Raw genomic sequence first — 13,307 nt, 5'->3', positions numbered from 1 at the left:
GGAAACTCATCTGAATCTGTCATTCGAGCCGGTTGATGACTAGCGCGCAAATTCGTTCTAGGTTTACGTGCAAATCTTGTTAATTCGCGAATTTTCGTGAGCGTGCAAGATGTCTGAGCCAGCATCATCATCTTCCAGCGCGGATGCTAACCCGGATGATACGATTAAGTTCCTGGTTGCGAGCGACATTCATCTCGGCTACGATGAAAAAAACCCGATTCGCGGTAAAATCCCCTGAAACACGAGCGCCGCACACATGACAAAGTATTCTTTATTTATTTCAGGCGAGGACAGCTTTCTGGCGTTTGAGGAAGTGCTCCAGCACGCGGTGGAGAACGATGTGGATGCAATCCTGCTCGGCGGGGACCTTTTCCACATTGCCAATCCCTCCACGAACACACTGAACCGTTGCTTACGGCTGTTGAAAACCTACACGCTTGGCGATAAACCGATCAGGTTGGAGTTTCTCACTGACCAAAATCAGGAACTTATCGAATCACTCAGTAGCACCATGAACTACGAAGATCCGAACATTAATGTGGCGATTCCTGTGTACTCCATTCACGGCAATCACGACGATGCGACCGGCTTCGGGCACATCAGCGCAATGGAATTGCTCAGCACCAACGGGTATGTGAACTACTTCGGAAAGTGGAACGATCTCAATAAGATCGTGATCAATCCCATCTTGCTGCGGAAAGGCGAAACGAAGCTTGCGCTTTACGGGCTCAACTACATAGCTGATGCGCGGTTGTGTCGTTTGCTGGAGGAGCGAAAGGTTTTCTTCCAAAAGCCAGAAGAGCCGGGTTGGTTCCATGTTCTCGTGTTGCATCAAAATCGTGCCGAACGAGGGCCAAAGAACTACTTACCGGAACATGCGTTGCCGAAGTTTTTGGATCTTGTAATTTGGGGCCACGAGCACGATTGTCGCATTCGACCGGAGGAGAATCCGCACGGCAAGTTTTACGTCAGCCAGCCCGGCTCAACGGTGGCCACATCGCTGTCGGAAGGCGAATCCATCGAGAAGTGCTGTGCGCTGCTTCGGATCCACAAAGGTATGTTCTGTATGGATCCGATTCGTCTGACGACGGTGCGGCCGTTCGTATTTGAGTCTGTTGACCTCGATTCGCTAAGCGATCAGCTCGATCTGGAGGTGGGCGATGCGCAAGAAAAGGTCATGGACTTTGCGGCCGAGCGAGTGGAAGAGTTAATTCAGCGAGCCAAAGCAAAGCTCACAGGGAATGAACGGCAACCGAAGCTACCTCTCATACGACTCCGACTGGTGACAACGCACGTCGAATATCAGTTTAACAGAATCCGCTTCGGACAGCGGTACATGGGTAAGGTTGCGAATCCACTCGACATTATCCTGTTTCAGAAGAAGGTCGTCCGCGTTAAAGACGAATCGGTCAAGCTGGATAGTAAAGCGTTTAGCGCGGCGTACATCCATCAGCGTCAACAGAGTGCCAACCGACCGGAAGACATCGTGTACCGCTATTTTCAGGAAGCGGATGAAGCGAACAAGCTGACGGTACTGTGTCCCCGTGCCATGATGGAATTGGACCGTCGAATGGTGTTCCACGAAGATGACGACGCGGCGGATAAGATTCTAAAGTTTTACGAAGATAAGGCACTTGAGTTCTTGTTATCCCAGGTGCACCTAACGGATGAGGGCTTTGAGGGCGAAGTGTGGGCGAATTATGCTGACAAAGTACCCAGTCTCTATGACGACATTAGCAAAGTGCTGGATAGTCGAGCCCAAAGGCCGGCCGACCCAATGCAACGCATCCATCCCAATGAACCGCATCCGAGCGATGGAGAAGCGAACGGGAACAGGCCCTCTGCCAAAACCGCGACGGCGAAAGCGGCACCGCGGGCTAGTGCACCGAGAGGGCGTGCTGCTGCAAAGAAAAAAGCGCCCGAAGGGTTGAAAACTACTGTCGCTGTAAGCGGTACCCGGTCACAGGCATCCATCGCGTCGATGTTCAGCCAGCAGTCATCTGGCAGCTCCGTAACAACCGTGGCTAGCCGAACGTCAGCTAGAAAACCTCCCGCTAAACGTGGCCGACCGATGGTGTATGATTCGGATGAAGACGAGTAGATTGTGGCTACATTCCAGTTGTATGCGCTCGTGTACGCATTTAAAACATGTTAAAAATATATTTTTAAATAAAATAAAGAATGAAGTTCCTTTATTTTTAGTCGTCTCAAATTTCAAATGGCCACTTACCTTTCTGTTGTAGCGGGACAGGGATTTCACTGTTTCCTCATCATTGACACATCGTTCAGATGGAGCGCCTTTGGCACAGGATTGCCTTGCGTGATGATATCACATCATCCGATGCCCGGTGGCAGCGATGACGGAAACCCAACCCACCGTATTACGATTCCCATCAACGGAGGGTTTCAATTTGTGGCACCGATTTGGGGACGAGAAGCTAACGTGGTCGGTTTCGACCCCTAGAAACAACGTGCTCGGCCGCGCGCGTTCGGCTTTGGTTCCGTCCGAGCACCTTTTTGGGGAACTTTCTGTGTCATCACGATGCACCAAGTGGAATACTGCGCACCCGGACCGGGACAGGAGATCTGGGAACGTATGTATGAGCTTATAAACGTTGTCCTCATAACCATAATCGTTACGATGAACGGCGCGTGTGTGTGGGTGCGTATGTGGGGCGATGCCTATTGGAAAATGGCTGTGTTTCCAGAATCGTCACCAGGGTTCGCTCCTGGGGCCGTCCGTCCATTTTCGCACTTGCTTGAAAATGATTGAGTTTTAGGGAGTGAACATGATGATTATGATTACACTAATATGAATATGAATCGTGCGGGGGATTAGCCCTGGGGGGGAAGTCGCACCGTGCTACGCTTCTCGAGTGCGGCTCCGTTTTGATGGAGATACTTTAAACAAATGGCCAATTTAGCAGTCCGTAGAATGGCAGCGTAAAGGGCGCCCGGTCCGTCGTCGGAGCGCCATGCGGATCAAGGAGATCAAAGGGAGAAAAAAAAATCAGGTAACAAAATCATTTTGTCGTCTAGGGATTGAATAAATTGGCAGCATCTCCACCTCTGGAGTTACTCGGTCATTTGCAATTTGCGTACTGCCCATGTTGACTAAAGCTTAATTAATTTAGTGCGAGACTTATGTTGTAATAGCGAATTAGGATTTTTAATTCTCATTGCGCTATTAAGCCATTTCGAAGGGAATTACCGTTGGCTACGGAGTGCAGGGTTTGTACTGATTTATTTTTCGCTCCCATGACCGACGTCCAATTACCAATTAGTAAGCTACAACCATTTCCATTGTAAGCCGAAACGCTACCGAACTCTTATTAGTAGAAGTGTTCGAATGACCAATCAGCGGAAGTATCGCTCAAGACCCAAACGGGGATGTTTCTCAAGCCCAAGCCAAGAGGATGCACTCCACTTACGCGCGTATCATTATGGCAAATATAGTATGGTTGATTCAAAGAATTCGATGAATCACGAGCGATACAGACGCTCTGATTGTTCAACCCGAGCTTTGAAGTGCTCTGGAAAGTAGATTCACTTTCAAGTTGATAACTTCAGGGGATCGTTTGCTCAGATATGGATCCCATAAAAAGGCACACGCAATCCGCAGATTGGCATCATTGAAGCTCGATTCATTCAAGTGAATAGCGTATATTCCGCGCACGCCATATTTAACCCTAGCTCCGCAATGTCAGGTAGTTGCGTTGTGCGTTTGACCTCGAATTTAGTGATCTAATGAGCGTTTCGATTTTCTTTTTCCAACATTTTATGTAGTGTCAGTGCTTATTGGCGTCTGTGTAGTTCTTCTCGCACCGAATGCCCTAGCCGATGGCCGGTGCCCACCGAGAGATGATCCTCTGCTGCCTCCCGTACTTCTGCCGCATCCGACCAATTGCGATAAGTTCGTGATCTGCAGCCATGGGTTCGAAGTGACGAGTAAATGCCCACCCGGTTTGGAGTGGAACGATCGGCGGAAACAGTGTGACTACCCGTCGGAAGCTCAGTGTGTGCCGCAGGACGGCAGCAGCAGTACCGTAGTGGCCGCAACCGCTGACGACGGCTGTCCGCCCGTGTACGATCCCGATCATATGGTCTACATTGCGCACGCCACCGATTGCACCAAGTACTACATCTGCGACCCGTACGGCGTGCCACTTCAGCAGAATTGCCCACCGGGGCTTCACTGGAACCCACGGGTGGACTACTGTGACTTTCCAGAGTTGGCCTCGTGCGAAGTGGCTTAGTCGCGGAGTGGCGTTGGATTCCCCGGCGCTAGGCGTCAAGTGGTCTCCATTAGGGCGTTGTCGAATTGAACATAGCAATAGATAAGATGTAAGGTACAAACAAACCTCGGGGTTCTTCTGTTTTTTTAAGTGTCTACCATGGCATCAACAATCGTCGTGTTCACCCATCACAGGAGCGAACCTGGCCACAACGTGGTTCGGGGAACTGCACCATCGAGTGGACTTATTTTAAAGGCCCGCTCCGGCCGGAGCGTGTGGTGGGTTCGCCTTCGGACCCGGGTTCGACCTGGTTTGGGGAGTTTTGAAAATAAATTTTATCCTTCCCCCAACTGTTACAGCATCCGGAATTGGTGGAACGATGATCGTACGTGGCGACGCGATGGCCAGTAGTTTGCCAACTGTCATCAGGAGCACGTGCGCCACGGTGGCACGTGAAGACACATGATGTGAACCGAGTCGGGCTACGTTATGGCCTGGCTCGGGGTTCGCGCTGCTGTACGAGCGGTTTTTGGGGAGCATAAAAATGTCGGTTAAAATTGCGTCCTACATATTCGTCACCGGTGGCGAGTTGGTCGTCTTGGAGTTTGTGCGCCTTTCACGGGTTTTTTCTTCTTCTGCTAGACACAGATACGAGACACTCGTAACCATCGCAGCGAGGGTTTTCAACTGATCAAATTTTGTCGTAGGGACAAACCTTGAAGAGACCACATAAATCGATGAACAGACAAACCTCATGGTTAAGTGGCATTTGCATCCATCGGAATTCTTTTCATAAACGCATGACCGTTAAAACCAAATTGATTTTAAACAAAGAAACCTTAACTTATTAAACCATAAAGCATTACGTACGGCACTGAATACAAAGAGTTTATGCTGCAGTGTAACAAACATACAGCCAATCCGATTATTTTCCGAACGCCAGCGGGCCACGTGCCTCGTGCTGGTGGCACTGTCCGCTGAATGTGGCATCCTATCGAAGATTTTTATGCGAAGCGAAAACATAGCCTGCAGCCTCCCAGCTCTCCAGCCGATGACGATGACGTCGGATCGAAGGTCGGAAAAATAAAATCACGAACGTGACGGAAGGTGCGACGGGCAATGCGACGGTCGACTGCTCGAAATGACCAATCGGGCCCCGGGAGGGGGGTCTTCACCAAACGGATTATGGAAAGGACATAATCGGGTGGCGTCCGGCGAACGGGGTGACAGCATTAAGCGGAGAGTGTTCAAATATGAACAGCCGCCAACGAACGCAAACATGACATCGCGTTCAGGGCGCACATTACTGGTGCGCGGCGCACGGATTGTGGTCGTCGGCGTCGGCGAGTGTCGGCTCGGGTTTAAATTATCGAAAAGCTGGCTGGCCCGAGCCGGGGAACACGGGGGAGGAGGGGCGTGGTCCAGCCGGGGCGCTGGCTGGACCACTTCACACAAAAAATCACGACGATATTTTTCGGGGTTCCGGGGACCGCAAAAATGCATTCGCCTGCGGCCATTGGGTGTCCATAAATTATTGAAATTATAAAATTTATGTTGATGAATTTGACAACCATTATGTTTATTAATTTATTGTAGTCGCGCACCGGCCCCGGCGCCCAGCGGCGGCGGCTGCTGCTATTTGTTCACTGTCACCACTGTAATGGACAGCCGGACAGCCTTTTTTCGGCGTTTTTTTGGTCCCCACCGGCTGGGGGGACATTGCGGTCGAGCAGCATCGTCTTTGGCGGGGCGTAACACGTAAGTCGTCCCCACCGACCCCCGGACCGTCGTTTGGCTGACGCGAATGCAAATTGGCAGTCCGCACCCGTACACTCGGTGTCCGCGGTTTCCCATTTTCATGGTTGACTGTCGATTTCATTCATCAAACCGCTGGCCGTGTTTTTATGCACTTTTTTGAAGCGTTTCGCACTTACCGTGGCCACTCGCTGCGCTGCGGATCGGAGTTGCGTCAGGTTTAAAAACGCGCTGAGTTTGAATTTTAAAAATACCTTTTATTGCTTCTTGAGGCTATTAATCACTAGTTTTCCCGTCGCCTTCCATTATATATATATATAATATATGTATATATTAACTAATGAGTATATAAGAGTAAATATATGTATAATATAATTAAATGGCGCACTTTAGATGTGTATAATCAATGCAAGACAATGTCTCTACGGGAATTGCTTCGTTTGGAACTGAACGCGGGAAACTATAGCTCGATACGGGCGCGTGTATGGCATTGTGTATATACTTTGCTTGCACATTATGCCACTCCAGGAGGCTCCTTTCGGACTCCTGGCCCGGATTCGGATCCCGGTTGCCCGGTTTCTATGTGACCCGCGATTACTTTGCAGCTTGTTGCGTGGTGCCTACGCGAACTAATGATGAACGTTGCGTTTCTAATTAAATTTTCGCTACATTGTCTAAGAAAAGGGACATAAAGCTATACCGTCATGGCGATTCGGCCGACCACCAGCGTCATCTGTGGCAGCCTGTGTGTGTCGTTGTGTGTGTTTAGCTGTGTGCTCAGCGGTGTATGATGGTGCGGTGCCCTCAATCTCTACCGGAAGTCTTAAATGTAATCAAAATAACCGACTTTTAAACGTTCGCCTCCGCCACTCGCCACTCTGCCATATTTTCTAACGTATGTATAATTTGTGGGTGTGTTTGGGCTTATGGGCCACTTCCCGGCGACTAGTGCGGGCTGTGGCTGCTAAATATCTTAGGCTGACTGTGGTCTGAGAAGCTTTCAATAAAAGCAATCTACTACGACGGTATTGAATGGGTGTTACGATTTGGTTTCTACGTTACGCTTGGCTGCGCGGCGCAGCGCACGTGGTCCCCGGGGCACCACGTGGCCGCCCCCCGCACACGCATTGCTCTTTTCACTCCTTTTACCCGGGGATGCGGCGGCGGCGGCGGCAGGGCCCTGCGTCAGCTGCATTCCGCCCTCTCACCGCCGATTCACATCCTCTCGCTTAAGTTGACATTTTTTTCCTTTTTTTTTTGGGGTTTGCATATTTTCAGTTTGCTGTTTGTTTCGCCTTTTTTTGTGTGTTTTTGCTAAAATTTGAATAAAACCTGTCCCCGCCCCATCCGGGCACATATCGCCGTCGCGCGTCCAGTATAAATGTAAATATTATGAAAAATTATCAAAAACTTTCTATTTCACTGTAATACTTGAAATTTGTTTTGCTTGCTCGCTCACACGCTCGCACTCTTACTCGTCTAATTCTTTATTGGCTTACGCGCTATCATGGGTCCTACCGAGCAGCAGCAGCCCGGTTCGTCACCAACGGCCACCACCGGAGCACACGGGCCCTTCGTTGCCTCGAGGACATTTTCTTAACGCACACTCACATTCGGGTGGCGGCGACAGTGCAGTGGCGCTGCAAATTTGCACAAAGCGCACACTGCACACGAGCCACCCCATCGAGTGCATCCAGAGAAGCGTCCTCCCGGGCGCGTAGTGCAAGGACCAACGGGGGGGACATGTGGCGCGCCTGTGGTCCGTTGGTTTGTAAATATAAATCAGTGCATACACGGGCACGGGCCCGGCACATACACTATCAGCCCGGCATCGGTAGCGACGATCGTGGTAAGAAGAGAAGGAACGGGACATGCTAGTAATTGTAGAGCATTAAGAGACTGAGAGAGTGAATGAGATGGAGAGATCGAAAGAGAGCGTTATTGTTAAGCTTCGCGGAGACTGAAGAAGGGTCCCGGCGAAGAGAACGGTATCTAAATTATGCTACCAGTAAGTAAGTAATTAAAGAATTGTGATGCTCTCTCTATTGTTTCTAGTTTCCCCCCCCTATTTTCCCGACAAACTCACTACGGCACTACTCACTACGCGGCTGACTGACTCCCGGTCCAATGGGGCCCTCGGTTTGTCGTGCTGTCGCCTTTAATATTGGAATTGATGCTGTAAACTACCGCGCACTGCTGCGCCATTGGTCTTTTCATATTTGATTTTCGTTGTGTAGTGTTTGTTTAGCTTTTGTTTTTTAAATATCATTTATCGAACTACGTTTCCTTTGTTTTTATTAGCATTCTTGCAGCTTGTTCTTTTAGAGCGTTTTTAAATTGCTTTTCAGTTGACTTGACATTGGCATGTCGCTTGTACACTTTACTATAACGTTTGCTGCTTGTTTTGCTCAAGCAATTGCTTTTTAATTGTGTGTTTTATGTGTTTCCACCCCCTCGAGCTACTGTTTAATGTTTGAGTTTATTGAATTGGGCCGCATTCTCAACACTTCTGAGCAGTGAACGGTCACGAGTTTTCGCCAGAATCACTGTTCAGCTGTTCAGTGTTGGCTCTCTATGGCGCTTTATGGATTTTATATGGCCCAAGTGAACGGAGAACACATTCGATAGAACCGATAGCATAGGTACAGCGACAAAATTTAACATTTGCTTATTATTCTACGCGTCTTCACATACGTTACATATTGCTTTTCTTGAATCTATTGCTCTTTGTTGCAGGTTTTCTCTTCCTTTTCGCGCGTTCCCTTAAGTACGCCGACCGCAGGTCGGTATGATGCTATGCACCAGCAATGCAAGCACGCCTTTATTATTAGTAGAACGGAATAAGAGTGTCGTAATTTGTTTGCTGTCCCTAACGGCTAGTTAGTAGATAATTGAATTTCGCTTAGACTTTAAGGAAATGAGAACGAAGGTAAAAACCATTCTACAATCCGTTCGGCATCCAGTTTCCCCCCGTTTAATACTGTTCGGCTTCAGTGTACTTGAATGGGTGTCCCATTGGAAGTGGTTACTGTTGGAGATGAGTATGCTGCAGAGTAACGGGTTAGGTATATAGAGGTTGGGTTATAGTAGACGGTTCTCTACGATTCTAGTTCTAGGCTCGCTAGCTAGTGCTACGTATCGGTCGTTGTTTAGGAAACAGTAGAAGCCCGGCCTCTGCGGGCTCCAGGGCTCCGGGAACGATGGAAATAGAGCAAAAACTGGGTGAACAAAGTCATTCTCGTTTGGCTAATTACGGTTACGGCCTTCCGCGGTCGGGTTCAACATGGACACGTCAACTGTTACATTCTGAGCTACCCATGAACGAAGAAGGAAATGAACGAAGTATATGGACTAGGACTTCTACTTTGAGCTAAGAGACGGGAGAGTATACAGCAAATTACTACACCTACTGTCAGTAAACACGATGGCTATTTTAAGGTATGCTTAAGATGGCTGTTTAATTCTGTCCCACCCCCAAACACTACAGATCCACGGGGAGCTTCAAATCGGCGCAGTCCGCCACGTGCGCCGATTCTACCTACTTAAGAGTGGTTGCGGAAAAACAACCTATATATTTTCTTACGAGCAAACACATCATTAAGATATTCTGTTTTTTTTTATTCTGTTGTTAGAGATGAGTATTCCTACGGTTACAACGGCACAACGGCTAGAGTATCCTACAAAAATGACGAAGATTCGCCCCGTTAGCGAAGGTTAGAAGCGTGTGTTATCGATTTTCTGTTTCACTAAAATACTAAAGACCGTCTAGTTGGAAGCATTTGTTCTTAAGTTTTCTTACGTGTTCTCTTATCTTGATTGACGAATTGATCTACGATGCTACGCGAAGTCTTACGCCTATGCTGCGCCTATCCTGCAGGGTGAGACCCCCGTCACCGGACCACCACCAACCACCGCGCTGTGGACGTGTTTCGCTATCCCCCAAATTAAAGCCGTAGGTCCCCGGTTCGTGGTGCTTGGGTGGCACGTAATTTCGTACTTACATAATTGCGCTTTCCGACCAGGGGGAAAAGTTGTCTAAGTAGTGCTGGCAACAACGGCCGCTGGCTCCATCTCCATCAGGCATCGGGCACAGGCATGCGTGAAGAGGTATGCGCAATTAATGGAACGGAACTGACTACTTGCCGGATTTCGGCACCCAATCCGACGGTGGCGGCACTGACGACCCATCACCGGCCAAGATAATTTCCCCCGACCAAAGCCCGTCCCAGGAAAATTTCCTAATTTGCACTCCAACTGCGCCGTTCCGTCAAAGTTGTTGTGTTATTGTTTGACTTGGTACTTTAAGTTTGGGTGTTTCTTCTTTCTGCACTTGCCACTTTTTTGTGTGCTCGGGACGTCTGGGGCGGGCCAGGGCGGTGCAACACAGCTGCTGCAATCGTGTGCACCTCAAAGCGTTCCAAGTATGTGCCCCGTCATGCGCTGCTCGCCTTCCCGGAGGCAACGCGCTCGACGCTCGACAAGTGTGCCAGTGGAGTGGCAACTTGTAACATTCTGTAACATCATCGTCCTGGCCACCGGTAAGGGGGTGCGAAACAAAACAAGAAAAACAAAAAGTCGAGAGTGCAGAAGTAAAACCATCATCATCGACGAAAACTAGTTTTCCAGCCCCTCGGGTGGGGAACCCCCGGGAACGCCGGGTTTTGTTCTTGGACACCAACCAGGGGGCCGCGGCCAGCCCAAAAGAATGAGCGCAGTGTGTAAAATAATACCAACAACTTGGGCTTGGAGCTGGGAAATAAGTAAACGACCTTACAGCCGGGAGTGAACCGGTGAAAAGTTTGCACCACCCGAGAAAACCCCGGGTGGAAAACTTTACATTGGCGCCGCCCGGTGGCCGGTGCAAAAAGTGCAAATTTGAGGAGCAGCTCCGGCAGCGCAACCGGTCCGGGTTGGTCCGAAAAGTTCGCTCCGCATTCGACATCGGTGCCAACAGCAGCGGCGGCCCTGGACCTGGACTCGCAGAAGTAAGATGCAAAAGATACGCCCAAAAGTTCCCCGGGTTCTACGTCGTCCTGGCGCGTGTTTGGTGGTGGTGCTCTGTTTCGACTTCGTTAAGTTTAGCTTGTTTGATTTCGTTTTTCTTCCTTCCGCAGCTAAGATCCTGGGCCGCGCCATGAATTGGAGAGCTGAAAGATTGGATGAGAAAAGGCGCTAGGCTTACAGTGAAAACTAACATATTGTCTTGTTATGATATGTTGCGACTATACGGCCGATCAGTGCCTGATCCTGTTGCCTGTCTACGGTGCTAACCTCTAACGACACCACGTGGCCCGATCGCCGCGGCGAAAGCGTAACGTGCGCCTAATTGAACTCTGCACAACTGTGAGCCTGGGGATAGTCCTCGGTGTCGGCGAATTAATTGAAGCTTCTTCTCGGATTCTGTCGCCGCCAGACGACTAAACGATAGCGCCCACTTGAAGTATTCGAAATTGACTCCACCGCTCGGCCGCGGGAGCGTTTAATTGACTAGAACAGAGGGGCTCGAGTGAACGGAATTCTGTTTTGGTTTGTTTCGGCGGACCTCGCGATGTGTTCCCGGATTCCGGTTCCGGTCAAATTGGGCGAACCACGCTGGGACCAATTTCTCGCCCCGTCTTGTCGCGCATACCGGCCAGCAGCAGGGCGAAATGATAATAAAAATCTTTTCCATCCAGTCTACCGGGCCGGGCCGGAGCCGTGCGCGCCACCGTTTCAGACTCGTTCGCCGCCGGAAGCCCTGCCGCCGGACATTAAATATTCATTTGTCTCTCATTACTTGGAAATAATTGCCAAACATTCCAGCGTTGCGAGCGACCGAAGGCTGGCAACGGCCACCCGAAAACAGCTGTCCGAGCCCGGCCAGGCCAGCATCGGTTATTAGCGCACGGTTATGGCTCTGCGGGTCCGTGACTTCTAGCACCATCCTTGCTGGCGGGGCTTGCTGTTTAGCATTCACGCCACCAACACGCCAGAACGCCAAGCTTAAAAGTGCTCCCGTCCGCAGGTCGCAGGTTACGCGCGCAGGACCTGACTGCCTCGTAACGGCGCGATGGCCGCTGAACGTAATATAATTTGATATAAAATTTATTTCAACCATTCTGCGATTTATGAGCTCCGAACGCGATGGACACAAACCCCGTCCACCATCCTGGGGGTGTAAAGCCCTGGCCCCAAACGCGCCCAAGCGGGGGGCCACGATGCTTTAAAAACACGGGACACTTCGCCAGACACGTCGCTGTATGGGCGAGCCCGAACCCACCGCACGTAATCCTTCCGGTCGGAAAAATCCGGCCCAACTTTTCGCTCAGCTCAGCGGGAAGATTTGGTCCCGGAAAAGCCGGCCCGAGAACCGTTTTTGAAGGGCTAATGCTAATGAATTTATGCAACCAGAGAGGCACGACCATTACCGTCCATCCGGTCCGGCCGCCAGCCGGGCAGTTTTGGGAGCCTTTTTCTAATTGGAACCGAGAACAGAATACGATTTGGGTTTTGCACTGACTCATTAAATTACCGGCCATTCGATTTGTTGGTCACTTCGCCTTCGTCATGGTGTAGCGGCCAAGGATCAGGGATCCAGGTACTCAACGCATCGATCCCGTTCCGGATCAGCCAGGACGCCCGTGGAAAGCTCCCCGGAAGCGGATGCCAACAATGGGCCGAGATCTCACGCCGCTTCTTTGTTCGTGTCCCTCGAGTGGGTCGAGCCTCCTCTTCGTCCGCCATCGAGTCCCTTTCACTCAACCATTTAGCCACGCCAGATTGGGTCCTGTCACGCGGGGCACTGTGTGTCAGGATTTCACCGAGAGTGGAGAGCTGTCACGGGCCCCTGGCCGCCGATGTCCGACGGTCGGCCATCTTGACACGTGAGCCTCCGGTTGGCGGCGTCCGGCTCGTCCTTAAACCGCCTGTCACGCGTGTGCTGCGAAAGTTACCTCCTTGGCCGCAAAACCTTGGCCTTGGCGATCCCTGGCGCGCGAGATCCAGGAGATATTTCAATTCCCGCTTGGACGCCACGGACGGAACGGTGCGCATTTGCCAAAAAAGAGGGAAAATTTTCGAAAGAAAGATTTCATCAGATTTCATTCGGCGTCTGCCATCCGCTGGCCTGGGTCGTGCTGCCCCACATTCGCAGCATCCGTTCCGTTTCGTTGAAAGTGGCCCGGGATATTAGAATGATGCTGAAGACGACGATAGAACACACTCCACTCCCATTTAGGGCATGTACGGCCGCGGCTGGGCCGGGCCAGTTATTGCGCCGTGTGCACGTACCGCCAGCAGGAGCAGCAGGAGCAGCGAAAGAAATCCGTCGCCAGGCGC

The 13,307-nt window shown here is 50.6% G+C and overlaps 2 protein-coding genes across 2 annotated transcripts; both read left to right on the top strand.

Moving 5' to 3' along the window:
- Positions 1–109: 109 nt before the first annotated feature.
- Positions 110–2,101, top strand: LOC131215771 (double-strand break repair protein MRE11). Its single transcript, XM_058210167.1, has 2 exons — positions 110–224; positions 285–2,101. The coding sequence occupies exons 1-2, from the start codon at positions 110–112 to the stop codon at positions 2,099–2,101; spliced, it is 1,932 nt and encodes a 643-aa protein (XP_058066150.1).
- Positions 2,102–3,643: 1,542 nt separating this feature from the next.
- Positions 3,644–4,973, top strand: LOC131214953 (peritrophin-1-like). Its single transcript, XM_058209305.1, has 2 exons — positions 3,644–3,707; positions 3,787–4,973. Exons 1-2 carry the CDS (start codon positions 3,701–3,703, stop codon positions 4,254–4,256), a joined length of 477 nt encoding a protein of 158 aa, XP_058065288.1. The 5' UTR covers positions 3,644–3,700; the 3' UTR covers positions 4,257–4,973.
- The last annotated feature ends 8,334 nt before the right edge of the window (positions 4,974–13,307 follow it).

This window comes from Anopheles bellator, chromosome 1, assembly GCF_943735745.2.
Source record: "Anopheles bellator chromosome 1, idAnoBellAS_SP24_06.2, whole genome shotgun sequence".
NCBI lineage: Eukaryota > Metazoa > Arthropoda > Insecta > Diptera > Culicidae > Anopheles > Anopheles bellator.
This window is presented reverse-complemented; position numbering and strand designations above follow the sequence as displayed.

Bases quoted from the DNA above. Each gene is read 5' to 3' on its own strand.
- LOC131215771 (XM_058210167.1), top strand. From the start codon at position 110: ATGTCTGAGCCAGCATCATCATCTTCCAGCGCGGATGCTAACCCGGAT. The intron at 225-284 runs GTAAAATCCCCT...TATTTATTTCAG, and splicing joins TGAAAAAAACCCGATTCGCG to GCGAGGACAGCTTTCTGGCG.